Source organism: Humulus lupulus, chromosome 7 (genome assembly GCF_963169125.1).
Source record: "Humulus lupulus chromosome 7, drHumLupu1.1, whole genome shotgun sequence".
Taxonomy (NCBI): Eukaryota; Viridiplantae; Streptophyta; class Magnoliopsida; order Rosales; family Cannabaceae; genus Humulus; species Humulus lupulus.
The window spans coordinates 153,694,458-153,717,717 of record NC_084799.1 but is presented as its reverse complement, the minus strand read 5'-3'; the positions used below and the strand labels follow the sequence as shown (position 1 = coordinate 153,717,717).

General features: G+C 39.9%; 1 protein-coding gene across 1 annotated transcript; it reads right to left on the bottom strand.

Moving 5' to 3' along the window:
• Positions 1–19,369: 19,369 nt before the first annotated feature.
• Positions 19,370–22,574, bottom strand: LOC133792300 (glycinol 4-dimethylallyltransferase-like). The gene is made up of 11 exons (XM_062230204.1): positions 22,472–22,574; positions 22,268–22,328; positions 22,112–22,136; positions 21,808–21,973; positions 21,434–21,494; positions 20,869–20,902; positions 20,320–20,586; positions 20,103–20,186; positions 19,945–20,019; positions 19,640–19,723; positions 19,370–19,531 (listed from the first exon to the last, which is right to left on the bottom strand). Exons 1-11 carry the CDS (start codon positions 22,572–22,574, stop codon positions 19,370–19,372), a joined length of 1,122 nt encoding a protein of 373 aa, XP_062086188.1.
• Positions 22,575–23,260: the final 686 nt, after the last annotated feature.

Genomic DNA, 23,260 nt, shown 5'->3' with positions numbered 1-23,260 from the left:
ATTAAGGCAGAAAGGTTAGGTGTTAGCTCAGTAATTGCTTGGAGGATTGAGTCTCCAGTCAAGGTAAGCTCTAATTCATGATTTAGTGTTTGAATTCTGAGTTTTTATGAGCCTCTGGTTGGGGCCATGCAGCGGCATAGGGTGGTTGAGCTGCGGCCCTTAAGGGAATTTGGGTTTTTGGGATTTTAAGCATGGGAATTTAACCTAGGGTGCTCGGGATCTTATCTGCTACCGTGTTTGGTGGAATTCAATGTTCCAGAGACTAGAACTTTATATAGAAGCCCTTTTACAATTATTAATGGCATCCCTTATCTTGGTTGTGACTAGGTATAAGCTAGGGGCTCGGGAATCGGATTGTGCTCAAGAGGCATCTCACGTAACTAGTACACTTGGAAACTAAAGGTAAGAAAATTGCTCCCGGTTGTGGATTTATAATGGGACTAAGGGTTACCTTTTTTGTATGCCTTATAAAAGATGGTATTATGCCATGTAAATAATAAGCAAACGACCTAAGAGTGCCGGAGTTTACACTAGTGCACAAGACGCGGCTCAGCCACTGGTAGCTGGGGACAGCTTATTATGCATTGAGCTCGGTTTAAGCGGACCAGAGTCCGTGGGGTAAACAGAGGGTGCAACCTAAGGGTGTCGACCCTGATTATCTTGTGATTTGATTGTTATTATTGATTGGTGGACTTGTCATGCTAAATAGCTAAGTGTTAGTTTGTGGATTCTTTTCTTATGTCTATGGGCTATGTGATTAGTGTGTTGTGATAAGTATATGAACATGCTTTAAGGATTATTTAGTTGATATCATTGTTTGTACTACAATGTTATGTTTTCTTGGTGGGCCTTGGCTTACAGGTGCTACGTGGTGCAGGTAAAGGCAAGGGCAAACTTGATCATCCCTGAATCGGAGAGCTCTAAGAGCAGAATGTACATGATCAGCTGATCGTCCGCCACGGTTGAGGGGAGATAGGAATAGGAGAACCATAAACATTGGTTTTGCCCTTAGAGTGGCTAGTGGTTGTTTTGTACTCTGGAAATTTTGTAAACTGACTTTCAAACACTGTTTCTTTTGGGATCCCTTGTGTAAAACGTTTACTTATATAAAAGATATATTTTATGACCAAAACCTTTTAACCCTAGTTCTTTAAAGATGTTAGTGACACGTTTTAAACTAAATGACTTGATTAGCAAGTCCCGCACTTTTATAAATACACAGTGTAACGGTCTTGGCTACTGAGGGCATTATAACTTGGTATCAGAGTGTCCTAGGTTCAAGGGTTTCTAAAGATCGGCTGGACCTGTACATTCGCTGCTAGAGACAAGCTCAATTCAGGGTTGGGTATGTCTATATGTGCTTATATACTTGTATGCTTGGAAAGAATTGTGATTGTTGTTATCTGTTGAATTAATAGGAAGCTTGAGATACTGATAGGGCCTGGCCCTTGACTGTTGTGTGATAATATTGAGGCATGCTTATTAGCATTGTTGTGCATGTGAATGAATATTTGAAAGATTAACTGCATATTATGTATGGATGGATGTTTATATCTTAACTGTTGTGTGGTGATGTTGGGGCATGCTTATTAGCAATGCTGGTGCAATGCAGATAAATGCCTATATCTTGATTGTTTGTGATTGATTATATTCCATTGGTGGATGTTTGAGAAGCTTTTACCCTGTCATCATGGTTTGATTACCGAGTCATTGATTGCAGATTGACTTGGATAGCTATGCGTCAAAGAAAATCTACGCGACTAGCCGACACTAGGTCTGGGACCGTAGGTGATGACCAGGGCCATATTCCTCTGCCAGCTCCTGAGACATGGCAGCAGATCATAGCAGAGATGCAAGCGCGATTACAGAGCCAAGATGAACAGATTCGTCTTCTACGACAGTAGGCTCCAGCAGGGAGTGCTGCACCTATTGTGCCACTTGCAGTGGAACCTGTAATTCAGCCAGTAGAGGTTGGGAATAGATGGGAGCCATTGTATGAGCGGTTCCGAAAGCAGCATCCCCAAACTTTTGAGGGAGGACCTGACCCACTGAAAGCCGAGTAGTGGATGACTATGATTACTACTATCCTGGACTTCATGAGGATAGAGGGATATGACAGAGTGGCCTGTGCCACATATATGTTGGGAGAGGATGCCTGCATCTGGTGGGAAGTGGCATCACAAACCAGGGACATCACTGCTTTGAGTTGGGAAGGATTTAAAGACTTGTTCAATTAGAAATACTACAATGTTGCCACCAGGGCAGCAAAAGTTAATGAGTTTGTGGGCTTGGTGCAGGGCAACATGACAGTTACTAGTATTCCCTAAAATTTGATAGACTTGCGAAATTTGCACCAGATCTTGTCCCTACAGATGCAGCTAGGAAAGACAGTTTTATTCGAGGGCTTAATGCTATGATAGCCTGGGATGTTAGGATCACAACGGTACCTGGGGGACAACTTATGCCCAGGTCGTTGAGAAGGCTCTTATCACTAAGGAAGCGGAGAACAAGATTTGGAAGGATAGTGCAGCGATGCGCGAGGGTCGCAGAGTGGTACCTCCTTATTCTGGGTCAGGTAGGGGCGGAGGCCCCAGTGATGTGAAGAGGAAGACTCCTGACACTTTGATCGTTGCTGGTCCTGATAGGAGGGGTCGGGTAGTCAGGGTGGCTGTCAGGGCGGCGGTGAGGCGTGGCGAAGTTATCCAGAGTGCCGGAGGTGTAGAAGACGCCATCTGGGCGAATTTTAGGCCAAGGCTTGCTATGTGTGTGGAACAGTGGGGCACCTCAAGAAGGACTACCCAATAGTGAAGAAAGGGGAAGCAGGAAAGGTGGCATCTTGACTCCAGCTCGAGTGTTCACCTTCACACAAGCAGAGGCCGAGGCTAGTCGCTCGGTAGTGACAGGTCAGCTTTCTAGCGCTGGCTCTCCTTTTACTGTGTTGATTGACTCTGGTGCTACACATTCCTTTGTTTCTAGTAAAGTGATTGATAGACTGTGTAGACCTAGTGAGTATCAGATTGCGGGGTTTGGGACTTTATTGCCTACTGAGGAGCTGGTAGTTTCTAGGAGGTGGATCAGGGCACTGCTAGTGATGGATGATAGTAGGGAGCTTTCAGTTGACTTGATTGAGTTAGATATGGAGGATTTTGACATGATCTTAGGGATGGATTGGCTAGTCAGATATGGGGCTACTGTTGACTGCAGGAAGAAGATGGTGACTTTTGAGCCTGAGGGCGAGGATCCTTTTGTCTTTGTGGGTGCGGTATATGGACCACGCATACCCATGATATCAGCGTTGAGAGCCAGAGACTTGTTACAGAGTGGATGTATAGGTTTTCTGGCTAATGTGGTGGACACTACCAGGGTGTTGCCAGCGGGGCCGGGAGAGACCAGGGTGGTTTGTGAGTTTTTAGATGTATTTCCCGAGGAGTTACCAGGATTGCCGCCGCGCAGGGAGATTCAGTTTGTTATTGAGTTAGCACGGGGGACAGAACTAGTATCAAGGGCACCATATAGGATGGCACCAGCAGAGTTGAAAGAACTGAAGATACAGCTACATTAACTTCTGGATTTGGGATTCATCAGGCCTAGCTACTTTCCATGAGGCACTCCAGTTTTGTTTGTTAAGAAGAAAGACGGGACTCTGAAGATGTGTGTAGACTACAAGGAATTGAACAAGTTGACCATTAAGAAGAAGTACCCTCTACCAAGGATTGATGACTTGTTCGATCAGTTGCAGGGAAAGACGGTGTTCTCAAAGATTGATCTTTGATCTAGTTATCACTTGCTGAGGATCAAGGATGAGGACATACCGAAGACGGCCTTTCAAACGCGGTATGGACACTATGAGTTCTTGGTCATATCTTTTGGTTTGACTAATGCCCCGGCTACTTTCATGGATCTGATGAACAGGGTGTTCAAGGACTTCTTGGATCAGTTCGTCATTGTCTTCATCGACGACATTTTAGTGTACTCCAGTTTAGAGGCAGAGCACGAATGACATCTTTGACAGGTCTTACAGAGGTTAAGGGAGCATCGGTTATATGCCAAGTTTAAGAAGTGTGAGTTCTGGTTTCCAGAGGTGACTTTTCTTGGGCATATAGTTGGCGCAGAGGGGAATAAGTTGGATCCATCCAAGGTGGAGGCAGTAAGGAATTGGCCGAGGCCAAGGAACGCCTCGGAGGTGCGGAGTTTCCTCGAGTTAGCAGGTTATTACAGGCGGTTTGTAGAAGGATTCTCAAAGATTGCGTCACCGATGACAGAGTTGACACGGAAGAATCAGAAGTTCGTTTGGTCAGAGAAGTGTGAGCATAGTTTTCAAGAATTGAAGCAACGACTTATTACTGCACCTTTGTTGAGTCTCCCTTCGGAGGAAGGAAAGTTTGTGGTATATTGTGATACATCGAGGATGGGTTTAGGCTGTGTGTTGATGCAGAATGAGAAAGTTATAGCTTATGCATCGCGACAGCTAAAGGAGTATGAGCAGCGGTATCCTACCCATGATCTGGAACTAGCGGTAGTGGTATACGCACTGAAGGTGTGGCGACATTATCTGTATGGGAAGAAGTGCGAGATATAAACTGATCATAAGAGTTTGAAGTATTTCTTCACCCAGAAGGATCTGAACCTGAGACAGAGGTGTTGGTTGGAGTTGGTTAATGATTATGATTGTGACATTCTTTACCACCCAAGGAAAGCCAATGTTGTGGCAGATGTATTGAGTCGAAGGGGCTCGAGGCAGTTATTTAGTTCAATTCAGATCTCCAGAGAGTTAGCTAATGAGATGACTAGGGCAAGGATAGAGCTGGTGGTGGGCGGTTGGCCAATGTTACCTTACAGTCGACCCTGCTAGAGCGGATCAAGGAGGGTCAATTGGTAGACCCTCAGTTACAGGAGGTTATACAACATGTCTTAGTAGGGATGGCTAAGGAGTATTCCGTTTATGAGACTGGTATGCTTCGATATCAGGGACGAATTTGTGTTCTGATAGATGAAGGGATCAGACGAGAGATATTAGATGAGTCTCACACTACGTCGTACTCGCTTCATCTGGGTACCACGAAGATGTATTAGGATCAACAGACATTATATTGGTGGCCCAGGATGAAGAAGGATGTGGTGGAGTATGTGGCTAGATGTTTGACATGTCAACAGGTGAAGGCTGAGCATCAGCGACCAGCGGGATTGCTTCAACCTTTGGGTATTCTCGAGTGGAAGTGGGAGGACATTACCATGGATTTTGTGGGAGGTCTACCCAGGACAGTGGGACTTTATGACTCGGTGTGGGTGATAGTGGACAGATACACCATGTCAGCTCATTTTCTGCCAGTGAAGTCGACTTACACAGTGGAACAGTATGCAGATTTGTATGTGAGGGAGATAGTTCGTCTCCATGGGGTTCCTAAGACTATTGTATTTGATCAAGACCCTATCTTTACCTCTAAGTTCTGGGGAGCTCTGCAGAAATCCATGGGAACTCAGTTGAAGTTTAGCACAGCCTTTCATCCTCAGACTGATGGACAGTCTGGGAGGACGATTAAGGTGTTGGAGGATATGCTTAGGGCGTGCGTGATTGACTTCGAGGGATCTTGGAGTACGTATCTTTCGTTGATTGAATTTTCTTATAACAACAGTTATCAGTCCACGATTGGAGTGGCCCCTTATGAGATGCTATACGGAAGGAAGTTTAGGTCACCCATTCATTGGAATGAGATGGGTGAGAGAAAATATTTGGGGCAAGACATGGTTCAGAAGACAAATGAAGCTATTGAGAAAATCTGAGCCAGAATGCTTGCTTCGCAGAGTAGACAGAAAAGCTACACTGACCCTAAGCGTAGAAATGTGGAGTTCCAGGTTGGGGACCATGTGTTTCTGTGAGTCTCACCACTAAGAGGGGTGAGGAGGTTTGGAGTAAAGGGCAAGCTGAGCCCTCGGTTTGTTGGACCTTTCGAGATTCTATAACGGATTGGACAGGTGGCTTACAGGTTGGCCTTGCCACCGTCGTTGTCAGGAGTTCATGACGTATTCCATGTCTCTATGTCGCGGAAGTATGTCTCAGATTCGACGCATGTACTGAAGTATGAGGACTTAGAATCGCAGACAGATTTGTCCTATGAGGAGCGACCGGTTCAGATTTTAGATCGGAAGGATAAAGTTCTATGGAATAACACGATTCCATTACTTAAGGTATTGTGGAGAAATAACAAGGTCGAGGAAGTGACCTGGGAGCTACAGACGGTGATGCGGGATCAGTATCCCGAGCTATTCAAGAAAATTTCGAGGAGGAAATTCTCTGTAGGAGGGGATAGTTGTAACGACCCAAAATCACTAATATGGCTTAAGGGCCTTGATTAGTATGCCGGGAGGGCATAATGGGTTTATGTGTGAATTTATTAAGTTTAATCCATGATTTTATGATAAGCATGCTTGTATGGTTATATGAATGTAAATGTAATTATATGATGTAATTGTGAGAACCACATTATTATGTGGGTAAATCGGCAGCATGCGACTTGAGGCGATCCTAGGGAGCTAGTTAGCGGGAAAGTCACAACAGGACTTAATACTTGACTTGGGGCAAGTCAAGGGGTATTTCGAGTATTGGATGGTTATTTTGGTTATCGGGTTATAGAAATAAATAATTGGAGATATATTTGAGGTTAGGAAGCTTAGGTGGGAACACTGGGGAATTTTACCATTTTGGCCCCGGGGACGGTTTCGGTACCCCAAGCCTCGGGATTGATTTAATTATTAAGGATAGACTAGTAAACTTTAGAAAACAGTAGAATGAAAAGTGAAACCGACCCTTCTCTCTCTCTCCCTTTCTCTCTCAAGGAAACTACAGAAAAACTAAGGGAATTAGGCTGGAGCACAGAGAATTGAGTGGAAGATTTGGAGGAATAACTCAGTGGAAGATTAAGAATCTAATTAGGAACTGAGGTAAGCATTGACATGCATTTTTGATCAATTGATTATATAGTTTTGGGGCTGGATTCTAAGAGTTTGTAGATTCTTAACTTCAAGGTTTAATTAAGGCAAAAAGGCTGGGTGTTAGCTCAGTAATTGCTTGGAGGATTGAGTCTTCAGTCAAGGTAAGCTCTAATTCATGATTTAGTGTTTGAATTCTAAGTTTTTATTACTAGTTTTAGTGTTCTTGAGTCAGTGAGTTTGAGAAATTGAAAAGGAGTTTTGATGAGTTTTTAGATTAGGTTTCTGCTGGCTTATGCTTCTGAAATCACACAGGAAGGTTTGTGATAATTGTGGTATATTATTGGGTTGGCTTAGGATGATTTTGAGTGAGGTTTGAGAGTTAAAAGTGGAGGTTTTTTTGGGTTCGAAGGGGTCGGGCCGCGGCATAGTTCTTGATGAGTCGCGGCCCTCTAGATCTGATGAGTGTTAGAGAGGAAGCCGGGCCACGACATGGGCTATGTAGGGCCGCGGCCCGTGTCTGGTTCTGGGCGTGGATGAACCTTTGGTTGGGGCCATGCCGCGGCCCTTAAGGGAATTTGGGTTTTTGGGATTTTAAGCATGGGAATTTAACCTAGGGTGCTCGGGATCGAATCTACTACCATGTCTGGTGGAATTCGATGTTCCAGAGACTAGAACCTTATCTAGAAGCCCTTTTACAATTATGAATGGTATCCCTTATCTTGGTTATGACTAGGTATAAGCTAGGGGCTCGGGAATTGGATCGTGCTCAAGAGGCATCTCACATAACTAGTACACTTGGAAACTAAAGGTAAGAAAACTACACCCGGTTGTGGATTTATAATGGGAATAAGGGTTCCCTGTTTTGTATTCCTTATAAAGGATGGTATTATGCCATCTAAATAATAAACAAACGGCCTAAGAGTGCCGGAGTTTACCCTAGCGCACAGGGCGAGGCTCAGCTAGTGGTAGCTAAGGACAGCTTATTATACACTGAGCTCGGTTTAAGCGGACCGGAGTCAGTGGAGGTAAACAGAGGGTGTGACCTAAGGGTGTCGACCCTGATTATCTTGTGATTTGATTGTTATTATTGATTGGTGGACTTGTCATGCTATATAGCTAAGTTTTAGTTTGTTGATTCTTTGCTTATGTCTATGGGCTATGTGATTAGTTTGTTATGCTAAGTGTATGAACATGCTTTAAGGATTATTTAGTTGATATCATTGTTTGTACTACAATGTTATGTTTTCTTGCTGGGCCTTGGCTCACAGGTGCTACGTGGTGCAGGTAAAGGCAAGGGCAAACTTGATCGGCCCTGAATCGGAGAGCTCTAAGAGCAGAATGTACATCATCAGCTGCTCATCCGCCACGGTTGAGGGGAGATAGGAACAGGAGAACCATAAACATTGGTTTTTCCCTTAGAGTGGCTAGTGGTTGTTTTGTACTCTGGAAATTTTGTAAACTGACTTTCAAACACTATTTCTTTTGGGATCCCTTATGTAAAACGTTTACTTATATGAAAGATATATTTTATGACCAAAACCTTTTAACCCTAGTTCATTAAAAATGTCAGTGACACTTTTTAAACTATAAATACACAGTGTAACGGTCTTGGCTACCCAGGGCGTTACATTAAATGTGGCTTGTTTTCTATTCTTGTTTTTATGCTGAATTTTGTTCTATTTTTTCTTAAGCAATTTATTATGTTTTTTTTATTTGCTTTTGTCTTAGCAGGTATACAAGTGAACATGCTAATTAAAGTTTTGTTTATTTTGTAACGCCCTGGATAACCAAGATCGTTACACTGTTTATTTTAAAATAGTGCAAGACTTGCTAATCAAGTCGTTTGAACAATACTGTGATCCTAAAGTCAAGTATTAGGTTAGGGTTAAAAGATTTTGATCATAAACGGTCAATTTTCATTAAAACAAATGTTTAATACAAGGGATCCCAAAATCAGGATATATGTGGTAATTACAACCCCCAAAAATGGGTACAACACAAGCCAATCTAATGGAAAAATACAAGTTTTAGGGCTCTCTCCCTGTAACTTTACCCCCGGCCATGGCGATCGAGCAGCTATATATGTACACACCACCCCAGAGCTCTCCAACTCATGGTTGGTCTAGTTTCCCTTTGCCTTTACCTGCACCACGTAGCACCCATGAGCCAAGGCCCAGCTAGAAAACGATAAACATCAAATACATATAGCAACAATAGTATTCAATCAATCTTAATACAAGTCATTCAGAAATTCCATAGAATATAAGTATCAAGCTAATAATTGTATACATGTAGTTTTAAGCATATATTTTAATCAGTAATACAAATGCTTAGGGTCAGCGCCCTTAGACCGAGCCCTCTGTTTATTAAGCTTACCCCGGCTCGCTTAGGCCGGGTCCACTATTTATTTAGCTGACCCTTGCTCACATTGGCCGAGCCGTATCTGTTATGCTAATCATCAGCCCCGGCTCTTTTAGGCCGTACTTTCACATTTCACTTAACAACAATACAGTTACACAATGCATATATCTAGATACAGGGAACCTAAGTCCCAAACACAACCACATGGGTGCAGTTTTCTTATCTCTAATCCCGAGCGGAGAATTAAGAATGGTCTTTAGCACGATCCTCAACTCTGGGCCTTAGAGAAAACCCTAGTCACAACAACAATGGGTAACTATCAATTTCTAATCCAAATAAATACTTAGGGAACAAATATTAGCCTTGGGACATCGAATTCTACTAAACCGAGTAGTAGAATTCATCATGAGCCTTAACATTTGGGTTCCCGAGCTTAAAACCCTAAAATAGACTTAACTTTGCATTTGAGTCGCAACCAGCCCCTTAAGGGTAGCGGCGCGCTCAAGTCAGATGAAAAATGCCTCACTGTTGAAGGACACGGGTCGCGCCGCGCTATACCTTGCGTCACAACGCGCCTAGACAGAATAGAGGCCTTCCAGCCTCCTCGAGCACACAGGCCGCGATGCCTGAAGAACAGGGCCACGGGCCGAGCCCCCAAACCCAGATAAACCAGCCTTTTCATGCGTTTTCCCTCGAGCCTAAACCACAAAATTCAACCCCAATCACCAGCCAAACTCAGAGCCAAGCTTAGAATTCTTATCTTTATAACCTAAGCATCATATCTAGCCTATAAATAATTCCCTCACACCCATCAAACACCCAAAACCAGTCACAACCCATAATTCATGAAAACTCTAAATTCTAACTATAATCCAGCAGAATTAGCAAGTTTAAGCTTGAAACTTACTTCAGTTTGTGGCTTGAATCCCCCAGCTATACTCTGGTTACTTCTAGCCTCAATTCTCCAAAATTTCCAACTCAAACTCAGCTCAAATCCCTGACTTTTCTCCTTCAAGCTTCCAAGTTCCCCTTAGTTCTAGAGAGAAGAAGAGAAAACGTGAATGATGAGAGAGAGTGTTCTGTAAGTATCAGATAGGTTCTAGCTTTTTTCCTAAATCACACCGAACTTATCCTTTAACTAAAAAGTCCAAACTTCCCTTGGTATTAACTTAGCCTCCTATTTTCCCCCCGTTTCCCGCTAATTCCTCTTGTCATCCTACCATTTTCAATTAATCCTGTCATGCCTAAATAACTACCTAATACTTTCTCATTACTAAATAAACCCCAAAATATTCTCTAAATTCCCAAAATACCCCTAACCTCCCCCTGAGGCGAGTATTAAATCCCATCGTGAATATTTCGATAATCTGCTCACTAGGACCGTCTCGAACCATATATTGCAAATATATCCACGTAATAATGTGGTCTCAACCATTTATCACATATATTGCTCTCTCTCGACACACTAATCAAGGCGCTAAGCCCTATTAGCAATTTTGTGTCGTTACAACTATCCCCTTCTACTGAGAATTTTGTCCTTGAAATTTACCTGAACAACTTGGGGTGCTGATCCCACATAGCTGAATTAAGCTCCCAGGTCACTTTTTCAATCTTGCTATTCCTCCTTAATACTTTGACCAGAGGAATCTTCTTGTTCCTCATAACTTTATCTTTCTTGTCTAGGACCTAAATCAGTCGTTCCTCATATGACAAATATGTCTGTAGCTCAAACTCCTCATTTCTCAACACAAGAGTCATATTCGAGACGTACTTCCAAAGCATAGAGATGTGGAATACGTCGTGAACCTCTGATAACGATGGTGGCAGTGCCAATCTATAGGCCACCTGCCCGTTCCTCTCCATGATCTCAAAAGGTCCTATGAATCTAGGGCTGAGCTTTCCCTTTTTCCCAAACCTCCTCTCCCCTCTCAGTGGTGACACTCACAGAAACACCTGGTCCCCTACCTAAAACTCCACGTCCCTACGCTTAGGATCAATGTAGCTTTTCTGTCTGCTATGTGAAGCGAGCATTCGAGCTCGAAACTTCTCAATAGCCTCATTAGTCTTCTGACCAACTTTGGTACCAAATACTTCCTCTCACCCATCTCATCCCAATTAATGGGCGACCTACATCTCCTCCCATACAACATCACATATGGAGCTGCTCCAATCGTTGATTGATAGTTGTTGTTCTATGAAAATTCATTCTACGGATGGTACTTACTCCAAGACCCCTCAAAGTCTAATACACACGCTCTAAGCATGTCTTCCAATACCTGAATTGTCCTCTTAGACTGTCCATCTGTCTGAGGATGAAAGGTTGTACTGAACTTCAACTGAGTCCCCATAGCCTTCTACAAACCACCGCAAAACTTGGAGGTAAATATGGGATCCCAGTCTGATACTATAGATTTAGGAACCCATGGAGACGTACAATCTCCCTTAGGTACAACTCCACGTACTGATCCATAGTATAGGTCATCCTCACTGGTAGAAAGTGAGCTGACTTGGTGTGTCTGTCTACAATTACCTACATCAAGTCATGGAGCCCCACTGTCCTATGTAAACCTCCCACAAAATCCATAGAAATGTCTTCCCACTTCCATTCAGGAATACCCAAGGGCTGTAGCAACCCCGCTGGTTGCTGATGCTCAGCCTTCACCTGCTGATAGGTTAAACACTTGGCCACGTACTCCACTACGCCCTTCATTATCCCAGGCCACCAATATAAAGTCCGTAGACCCTGATACATTTTCATGGTGACTGGATGGAGTGAGTATGGTGTAGTGTGGGATTCATCAAGTATCTCTCGTCTAATACCCACATCTGTCGAGACACAAATTTGACCTTTATACCCTAAAAACCCAGTCTCTGAAATGGAATAGTCCTTAGCCACTCCAGCTAGGACATTCCCTCTAACCCCCTGCAACTGTGCATCATCCATCTGAACCTCTCTTATCCTCTCTAGGAAGGTAGACTATAAAGTAATATTGGCCAGTCGGCCCACAACCAACTCTATCCTCGCACTGGATATCTCTTCAGCCAACTCCTTTGATATCTGTTTAGAACTAAATAACTGTGCCAGGGCCCTCCCGCTCTACACATCTGCCACTACATTGGCTTTCCCTGGGTGGTAAAGGATATCACAATCACAGTCCTTTACCAACTCCAGCCAGCGTCTCTGTCTCATGTTCAAGTCCTTCTGGGTGAAGAAATACTTCAAGCTCTTATGATAGGTGTATATCTCGCACTTTTCTCCATACATATAATGTCGCCAAACATTCAGTGCGAATACCACTGGTGCCAACTCCAAATCATGGGTAGGGTATCGCTGCTCATACTCCTTTAGCTGTCGTAATGCATAAGCAATAACCTTCTCATTTTGCATCAACATGCATCCCAATCCCAATCACGATGCATCACAGTATTCTACAAACTTCCCTCCCTTCGAAGGAAGACTCAACATAGGAGCAGTAATCAGTTGTCGCTTCAGTTCCTGGAAGTTATTCTTACACTTGTCTGACCAGACGAACTTCAGATTCATCCATGTCAATTTTGTCATCGATGTATCAATCTTCGAAAACCCTTCCACGAACTGTCTTTAATATCCTGCTAATCCAAGGAAGCTCCTAACCTCTTACGCGTTCCTTGGCCTTGGCCACTCTCTCACTGTCCCTAACTTAGTTGGATCCACCTTAATCCCATCACCACCAACAATATGTCCAAGGAATGTCACTTCTGGTAGCCAGAACTCACACTTCTTAAACATGGCATACAACCGATGCTCTCTCAATCTCTGTAATACATGTCAAAGATGTTGTTCATGCTCTGCCTCTAAGCTAGAGTAATGTAACGCCCCAACTCCAGGGACCGTTACGGTGTGCCTTGTAAACAGTGCTAAACTCGCTAATCGAGTCATTTGGCCAAAATCGTGTAATTAAGTATGATTAGCGGTTTAGGGATTAAAAATTTTGGTTAAGATGTAACGTTTCACTAGAACGTTTAATATATACATTGGGATCCCAAAAATATAATTTCAGAGTCTACTACAGAAGAATATTTACAACAGGCCGTTCTATGCAGCAAAACAGGGTTTAACCCTAGTTCCACTTTAAACCTCGGCTGTGGCAGACGAGCAGCTGCATATGTACACGTCATCACCTAAGCTCTCCAACTCAAGGATGGTCCAGCTTCCTCTTGCCTTTACCTGCATCACATAGCACCCATGAGCCAAGGCTCAGCAAGAAAACATAATTAAGCATGATATAATATCAACAATGATCATAATAATCATCCAGGACTATCAGTCCAAAACAGATAGGTGACAGTAGCAAAAGTAAAAAAAGTGGGTACAACTCCTTCTTGCCATGTGACGATAGGGTCACCAGGGCTTAAATGATATGAGAACCTTTCATAAGTTTGAACAGGATAGGTGTATGGTGAATAGTCACCAACATAACCTTTCCCCATGACCATAGAGTCATAACCTTGGAACAGCGTTCCCTAGCCATGTGACAAACAGTCACCGGGGCCATATGCCCTGGCTTTGATCATCTGGTCTTGGACCAGGCAAGCGCTTATAAGTTCATCGACTTTAGGGTTGGTCTAGCATTAATGCCATAGAGCCATTCAATGCATGTTCATCGACTTTAGGGTCGGTCCAGCATTAATGCCATAGAGCCATTCAATGCAGAAATCGATTAGATCTAATCTTCATGCCATGCCACCAAACATATATCACATGTTCAATATCCGTAAACAAGGTATTCAACATGCTTACTAAACAGGTACTAGTACAATTAGGATCATGCATAAACACAGAGGCTCAAGCTCTGAATGATATTATACTCAGTATACAAAGCACGTCCTAATCACATGTTTCTCATGCATCATATGCATAATATACAACAATCCAACATGCACCAATAACAACCATGCATGTCACGTTTAATAATCAACCAACATGCATCAAGAATAGCCATGCATGTCACATATAATAATCAACCAACATGCATCAATAATAGCCATGCATGTCACATTTACACAGGGTGCAGTTTTCTTACCTCAGAGTCGAGCTAGAGTGATTAAAAGAACGACCCTTGAGAACGATCAACTTTAAGTCCTTTAGCGGTCACCTAGTCATAACCAAATAGGATACTATTAATAAAAATGACCAATATAGGTTCCCAAACCAATATCTAGCCTCCGGGACATCAATCCACACTTAACTGGGTAGTAGGATCAACCCCGAGGCCTATGGCTAGCATCCCAAAGTCAAAAGCTTATTTCTGGGCAAAACTGCCCTGATGGGCCGCGGCTCACCATAGCCATGCCGCGGCTCACCCTCCTGACAGAGCCAATCCCCTCACAAAACGCACGTAGGCCGCAGCTCACCATAGCCGTGCCACGGCCCATTACCAAAACCAGCAAGCACCAGCTTGCTTTCCCCTGCGTTTTCCCTCGGAACCAACCCTTCAAACCAGTTCCAAACCTCAACCTAACACCCAATTCAACCACTAAACATTATCAACAACTCACCCACATCAAAACCCAAGTTAAACATCAACTAAACTTCCATTAATTCCAACTATTTACCAAGAAATCACACGCTGAAAGTTTAAACCCAAAACAGAGTATACCATGAAACTAATGGCTGGAACTTACCTCAAACTTGATTTTAATCCCCTTTAGTGGCTGAATCAAGTTCCTAAGCTCCCACCTTTGATCTCCTAACATAACTCCTCAATTTGGGCTCTCAAAATTCAAAGAAAAGTGAAGGGGAAATCATGTACGGGAGAAGAAGAAGAGGAGATGAGGATGAGACTCTGTTTTGGTTCTGTTTTCCACAGCCTTAAAGTCATATAAATCCAATCCAAATGACCTAAATACCCCTAGGTCACTTAAGGTTCCTAAAGCCACCCCAAGGGAAAAATTGTCCTTTCCAACCTATACCGTTAATTATAATTAACGCTCTCTAATTCCTGCTAATCTCAAAATTATCAAATACCAATAAATCATATCCTATTACCCTTTAATTCTCAGTAATGTTCTAATCATCAAAGTGACCCCGAGCCCCGAACTTAAGCCCGTTACGACTAGACTGAACACTTACATCTCATGATCGTCTCATGTCGAATAGCTCGAACCAATCCACCTTATGATGTGGCTATATTAATTAATCACAACCATGCACCCAACATACACAGTTACGCCCACAGCGGCCAAATTACCAAAATACCCTCATAATCATAAATACACCCATATGCATGCATTTACCATCATATTATAATATAATTCACATGAACATGCATATGATCATTAAATAGTATCATAATTCAATTATGGCCCTCCCGGCCTCCTAATCAAGGTCCTAACCCTTATTAGGAAATTCAGGGCATGACAAGTAAACTAAGGTTTTCTCGATAAAGACAATCACAAATTGGTCTAGGAAGTCCTTGAACACCCTGTTCATCAAGTCCATAAATGATGTTGGGAATTGGTCAAACCAAACGACATGACCAAGAACTCATAATGCCCATACCTCATTCAGAATATCCTCGTCCTTGATCCTCAGCTGGTGATAACCAATTCGAAGATCAATCTTCGAGAATATCGTCATTCCCTGCAGCAGATCGAACAGGTCATTGATCCTCGATAAGGGATATCTATTCTTGATGGTCAACTTTTTCAACTCCCTATAATCTATACACATCCTTAGAGTCCCATCCTTCTTCTTCACAAACAAAACTGGAGCACCCCATGGCGAGAAGCTAGGTCTGATAAACCCCAAATCTAGAAGCTCTTGCAATTGTATCTTCAACTCTTTCAGTTCCGCCAGAGCCATCCTATATGGTGCCCTCGACACTGGCTCTGTACTTGACGGCTAACTCGATGACGAACTGAATCTCCCTGTGTGGCAGCAGCCCAGGTAAATCTTTAGGAAACATATCCAAGAACTCACATACCAATCTACACTACAAGAAAAAACAGTATTCATAACACTTAAAAACTGCTATCCGGGACTATTGATAGCACTTCTGAAAATGCTAACATAGCCCCTGTTATTAAAAGTCCAGTCTTTTGTATAACAGTTTTTGAATGTTATGTTCGGTGTTATCTTAAACTATTCAATAACACATATTTAGGTGCTATAATATTCAAATAATAACATTTAGATAGAGTTTTTGGCTATAAATTTGAAGTTTAATCTTGTATTTTTTTCATAACACTTTTCAACTGTTACATTTGATTATTTTGATAACATTTTTAGTTTCTTATATTATATAAACCATAACGATTTTTTACGCTTATAATATATTTTTAAATCATAACATATAGTAATAAAATTGTTACTTTAGTGTGGATAATATATTTTAAATTATTTTTTGATAAGTATACTTGTATGGTTTTTTTTAATTAAAAGATTTTCATTATTGTATTTTGATAAACAAAATCAAAATTAATCATAAAATGTAATTCTCAATAGATTGATAAACCATAAGTATTACATTAAACAATAACTAATTCGAACCATGAATGTGTCTACTTCATGAGATCTTATTTCTAACTTAAATTTGAAAGCTTAACATAATAAAGTTTTATAATCTTGAACATTTTTTACTTCAAACTATAGTTTGGATGATGCTATTGTTGCTGCTGCTGTTGCTGATGTTGTAGCTATTCTTCAGCTTGTTGTGCTTGACTGTGAACCCTAGATGGTGTACTAGTCCTTCGAGGGAACTTGTTCAAACACTCTGAAAAATAAATAGATAAAGATAAGCAGCAAATATAAAACTGCATGCTAACAAAAATGAAACTATTCTCATAAGAAATATAATCCAAGGACAATAAGTCTTGGAACCCCTTGTAATATGGTTTTGGTATCAATAAAGATTCATTCTAGTTATTCAACATACTAGTGTGCATCAGCAATACAAAGACCCACAAACAGATTAATGGTGTATTCAAGAGACCACTGACACTCTTTAACCACAAAATATAACTCACCTTCAAGAAAATCTTTTACACTACCCACAACTTCATTTATTCATTTTTTTTTACCTTTTATTGGGTGCCTAACATCTAGCAAAATTTATCAAAAATTTGAGGCTTTCCAAGTCATCATCCTGTAATAGCATGAAGAATTTAGCCGAAATCAGCATCATTATGAAGTGATAAACCAGATATTTCTAGACAAGTTTAGATCTATTTTGTTCCTTTGTTTACTTTTTAGTTTTAGGATATACACAAATAAGATTTAACAATAAATATATCTTAAACAAAGAAAGAAAAGAATTTAAATGTTATAAATTCTATAGATATAGGTGCATCTGTAATTAAACAAAGAAAACTTACAGTAAAAGTAGTTACAGTTGTTTTGGTGCACAGATCCAGCCTCAAGTCCAGATTCTTTTCATGGAAAGATATGTCTGAGCATGTGACGAGTATAGACATGTTCAATCTAAAAGAATAATTAATTGGAGAAAAACACAAACCTCAGAACTTGATGATGAAGGTTAAATATCATCAACCTGTTTTCTTGTTACAAAATCTACTGTGATCAAGTATAGACTGCTCAACCTCGACTGAACTGAAGCAACAAAATAAAAGATTAATCAAATAACCTATATCAAAAGTTAACATTACAAAACAGTGGTAGATTTCCCTTTTTCTGCTAGAATAAACATCATAGGTATGCAAACACTAAGACTAAATCCCTTTGAAAGACTTCGATTGGCAGAGAGAATTAAAACTGGAAACAACATATTCCATCATAAAAAGATCTATTTAAACTATTGAGAATAGTCACATTCACACAAAACCAATACACATAAACTATGTTCCTCAAGCTATACAAAAGCTAAAAATATGCGTCCTCGTATCTTACAGGTTGAAAAAAATACACTCAAACATCAGAATCACACCTCATGCAAAGTAATAAACAGAGGTTACACAGATATGGATAGTAAAATAAAACTTACAAAGTTTAACATAAAGCTTCATACGAACTTCATGCAAAGTAATAAACTAACATCAACTGAAAATAAAATAAGTACAAAATTAACAAACCTCTTGGTGCACCTCCCTCCTTCAGTAATCTTTCCTCAGCATCCCTGTTAAAACAATATATGCTAGTTAAAAAAAGAAAAAGAAGGAACAATTGATGTTAATCTGCTATAACAAAAGTTAATGAATTTAACGTTCAAAATGTATTGAGAATAGAACTTAAGCTTAGGCATGCTATCTTTCATCGTGTAGGTGGCCAACTTAATGCAATGCTTACTGAGCCATAAAAATTAAGAATCTCAATGTTAACATTAAAATTGCTCAAAATGCAAAAGTAAAAGATCAGAAAAAACAAACTTGTTTCTTCAGCATCTGAGCTCCATTCAATTCATAAGTGATCTGGGCATCAAGACGTGTACGCATAGCTGCTATCTCTTCAGGCGTTGAGTTAGCCATCTTACAGTAGGATTTGAACCTTTCCTCCCACACAAACTCACACACCCAACCACTTGAGTTAGCCAAGTGACTATAATTAATTTTATTTAAAATATTATTTTTGCAATTTTGTTAAACTAAACTGAGCGCCAAACAAATTAAATTTGGCACCATAGTTATTTACCTTCCATATGAACATGTAAAACGATGTTATTGCAGCTTTGCTGCTCAAATCAACCGACTTGGCATTAGTCCAGAGTATTGAAGCCAAAATTGTGTGTCCCAATACCTAATCAAGGAAATACATATAAAAAAATCAACATTCACAGTACTAATCAAGCAGAAAGGGAAAGCACACAACATAGTTCCATGGAAAAAAAACAAAAGTTGATACCTTAAATAATGCTATAACAACTGAGAAGAAGCTCATAAATGCAGTTGCAAATATGAGAGGCCTTGAGAAGGCAGCTGGCCTTTTAAAGACATGGGTCTGAAAATCAATGCATATTTCAGTACTTGGAATCATTGAAATCTTTTCAATTTAAAAAAAAAATTATTGAAAGGTGTTAAGCTACCAAGTGAGAAACAGATTCTGTAAAGTTTCCACCTTAACCTTTTGTCATTAGGTGACATAAAACTAAGTATATATTTCAAAATATTCGCTGATAAGGCATTGTATATGAAAAATTCTGAGATTAGACAAACTCACATTGATTGAATAAGCAGTTCCCAATGCAAAACTGATGAATAGGGCCCAAAATAATGGCCATGACCCAGCAATCCATCCAAGGCCAAAACTCTGAAAAATAAAGTGATAGGTAGTCAGAATATTATAGGCTGCAAATACACAATAATAAGTTTACAATATTTTGCACAATACATTAATACAGAAAGCTAATTCCCATACCAGAACAGAAAAGGATGCGACAATCATGACACCAGTTTGAATTGAATATTCCCCTGACGCCAACGGAAGATATGGCTTGTTAACCTGTGATGAAATACGCCATAGATATCTAGAGTTAGACAATCCTTGATGTATCCCATGTAACCATGTAGAATTGTAGATAGTCTCTCTAGAAGAAAAAAAAAAACTATTTGGTAGAACTAGGAACTGGTGTAGTGACCTTATGCTCAAATGTAAGAATAAAATATATGCATTTTCTTCATTCAAAATTAAGAGAATGTAAGACAGTAAGATCTAAGAGCTACCTTGTCTATATCAATATCATACAACTGATTCAAACCAACAATGTAAATGTTCATTAAGAGGGCAGCTGCAACAGCCTGAATTGAAAAGATCAAATTCATAAGAACGAAATTCATGGTGTGAATTAAAAAAAAGCAGTTCAAAGTATTTTAAGCTTCACCTCCAACATCCCAGCAAAAAATAATGGTGAAAAGTCTGTAAGCTTCTCGACTGCAAGTAGGGAAACTGAGACTATGCTCAATGCCTGCTTCCAGAAAAAATAGGATGAGTCTCCAAAAATTGATAGGAAACAATATTATCAATAAATTGAAGTTTAAATGAATGAGATTAATATAATGACTATTCTGGGACTGCCCCACTAAATTTAAATAACCTACCGTGCCTATGACTGTATGTGGCCGAGAAAACCTATAGAAAGCATCCAAGGAATCTTTAACGGAGTTCAAAACATTTTTTGGCTCCGATTCAAGAGGTTGTCCATCAGCAGCATTAACCAGGAATATTTTATTTGGTCTCTGGTAGGATATAGATGTTTCAATGCAATGCTTCAATGAACTGGGTTGTAACCCAGCACAGCAATGTTTTTCTCTCACATTCCAAGCTATAAACCTTGATACATTGTATGCCGCATTTGAACTTGCATTCTCAAAAAAATGAAAAAAGACATAAGAAAAATCTCACAATTAGCATATTGGAAACTGTTAACAAATTATTCCCATGAACAGAACTTTTTTTTTAAAACCAAAGACAAACATATATCAAAAGCAAAACCTTTTGAAAAAAGTTCATGTTTTCAATCAAGGATAACAGAGGACCTGTTCTATTTGACCTGGTTATAGAAAATAACATCATTGAACTTATGTCCCAGCAGTGGTTATGTCAAAAATCTAATGATTCTAATCAAAGTTTTTAACCAACTGGAAAACCAGTTGATGCAGCACAAGCACAAATGCCAATGCCCTATAATCAGAGAGAGCAACAAAGCTTACAATAAAACAAGTTTATACGACCCCTTTTACATTGCAGCAAGGTTGTCCATTAGTTACATTTCAGCATCAACCATTTTTCAACCCCTTTATTAAAGAATATATACGAACAGTAAACAGAGGAACTCATCCAATTTTATAACATTTTGGCTAAGTAAGATGTGTGAAGGGAGAAACTTAAGTAATTCGATAAAGGTCCTACAAGAAAAAGGGCCTAAGAAAAAAAGACAAATATGATTTCTGTTATACAAGAAAAAGAAAACATAAAAGTGTGTGAAACGATTCAACCACTGAATTAGAACCAAAAATTAAAAAACAAGATAAACTAATAAGAGGGCCTTTCTAATCACATGAAACTAGAACCAAAAATTAGAGAGTTGCACTTAAAATTTACGAACAACAGGGATTTAAAAAGAAACAACACTACTTGTATTCACTTGTACTATTTATATAAAGAACAAATACAAGGAAGTAGTTACATGATTTATAAGGGCACCAAATTTACCTGATTTCCAGCACAACCAAATCGAATAGATTCGACAGAAGTTTCTTAAAAGGATAAGACACTAAGAAAAAGACAAGCTAAAGATAAAGCAGTGAAATATTTTAGCTTCAAAGTTACTGAAATCAATTTGATGATGATAAATTCATTCAATCAAATATGTAATGGCACACAACAATGAATCAAACACTAACAAGCTCGTGGGATGTGTGTTTTTCTAAGTTAATTGCTATACAGAATAAACCCTTTTCTTTTCCAATATGGAACCTTTTTTATGTTAAAGCCAAACCAAACTTTCTATGCATGTACATGATATACAACAAGATACCTAAAAGCTGCTTCCTCTGGATATGCTTGATCTCAAAAGATTTAGAGACTCATCTTCTCCTCTGGATATACAACATGATTATTGTCTTGCAGCTGTTCATGAGGTTCCGAGGGTGAAAAAGATAAGATCTTCATCCTATAGCCATAACAAGAACAAACAGGGCGATTATCAATACAAGAATCAATTTTTTCAGAAAATTGATGAATTACGTTTTTCTGTGACCCAAATATACAGTTAATATCACAATTACATACAAATTTATAGCCTTTATGATATAACCAGACCAGACATGAAAACCCAGGTGAATGAAACCAACCCTCTTTTTTCATAAATTAGAATACATTACTAAATACAGTAAAATTCACATCAGCCAACAATCTGTATTATCAAATACAGCAGCCACAAGGAAGATAATGACATTCTACCAAAAGCAATGTCAAGTTAAGAAATTCAATCAATCTTTTATTCTCCTAAAAGAAATACAGTTGAAAAGGGACTGAGAGAGAGACCTAACAGAACCTTGAAAAGGAATGCTTGAAACAGATATGGCTATAGTAATATCAGATATGCCTGAAGCAAATTCAGTCAAGAAAAGACAAAACTCCCACCATCAGAACTCGGGACCAAATTGTTTGAAATATAATCTTCTCAACTAAATCACAACCAAACTAACAATGAAAGAAACAGAGTTACCAATCCTAATAACCCAATACCCAACATCAAATTATGTAGTAAACACTCTGAAATAACTATCCGAGCAAACAGTTTCAAATTTTCAATCTCCCCAAAATATAAATAAAGTCCCAAAGCTTTCATTTTTAGCAATACAATGGTTTTATAATTATTATGTGAAGAAAAAGTTCTTTCTCAACCATCAGTGTAGTTCAAAGGAAAGACACCATGACTAGTACTAGTAGTTACTTAAAGGCAATAACAAAAACTGAGAACGCCTAAACATATAGTTCATCATAAATTATGTCAATGGTTTTCCTCACTAACTGTAATTAAGAAACATGTAACAACAAGGAAGAGTACCCTATTATTATGCATTTAGTAATCTATCAAATGTGTTTGATGGTGTTTCAGGGACGAAACCTGAACTCCAATTGTCTCCCTCCTCTGTCTCGCTCTCCACCAACAAGCCCAGTCCCACGCTTGACCCTACACACTGCCGGACTTGTAATGATGAAATCAGAGACAGAAATCGTCAAGCTCCTGCACCTCCGAGTCCTCGTCACCACCTCCGTCTAGTCTCCCGCGCCAGCCACCTACAAGAGAGAAATGTGAAAAATGATGGAGTTGAGAGGTTAGATAGATGTGAGGGAGATAGGGTTGAGAAGAGAAAAGGTACATCGCTGAGAGAAGAAAGTCGTGAGAGAGAGAAAGAATGAGAATAAAGAAATTAAAATATCCCATACTAAGCCTTCGACTACCATGAACCAACCAACAGCAACAAAAATAAGTTGAGAGGAAACATACCAGATCTCGCCTTCGTCGTGTGC

Bases quoted from the DNA above. Each gene is read 5' to 3' on its own strand.
- LOC133792300 (XM_062230204.1), bottom strand. From the start codon at position 22,574: ATGAAAGCTTTGGGACTTTATTTATATTTTGGGGAGATTGAAAATTTG. The intron at 21,495-21,807 runs GTCTCTAAATCT...TCTTTTTCTTAG, and splicing joins ATATCCAGAGGAGAAGATGA to TGTCTTATCCTTTTAAGAAA. The intron at 20,187-20,319 runs GTAGGTTATTTA...TTCTGGAAGCAG, and splicing joins CACATACAGTCATAGGCACG to GCATTGAGCATAGTCTCAGT.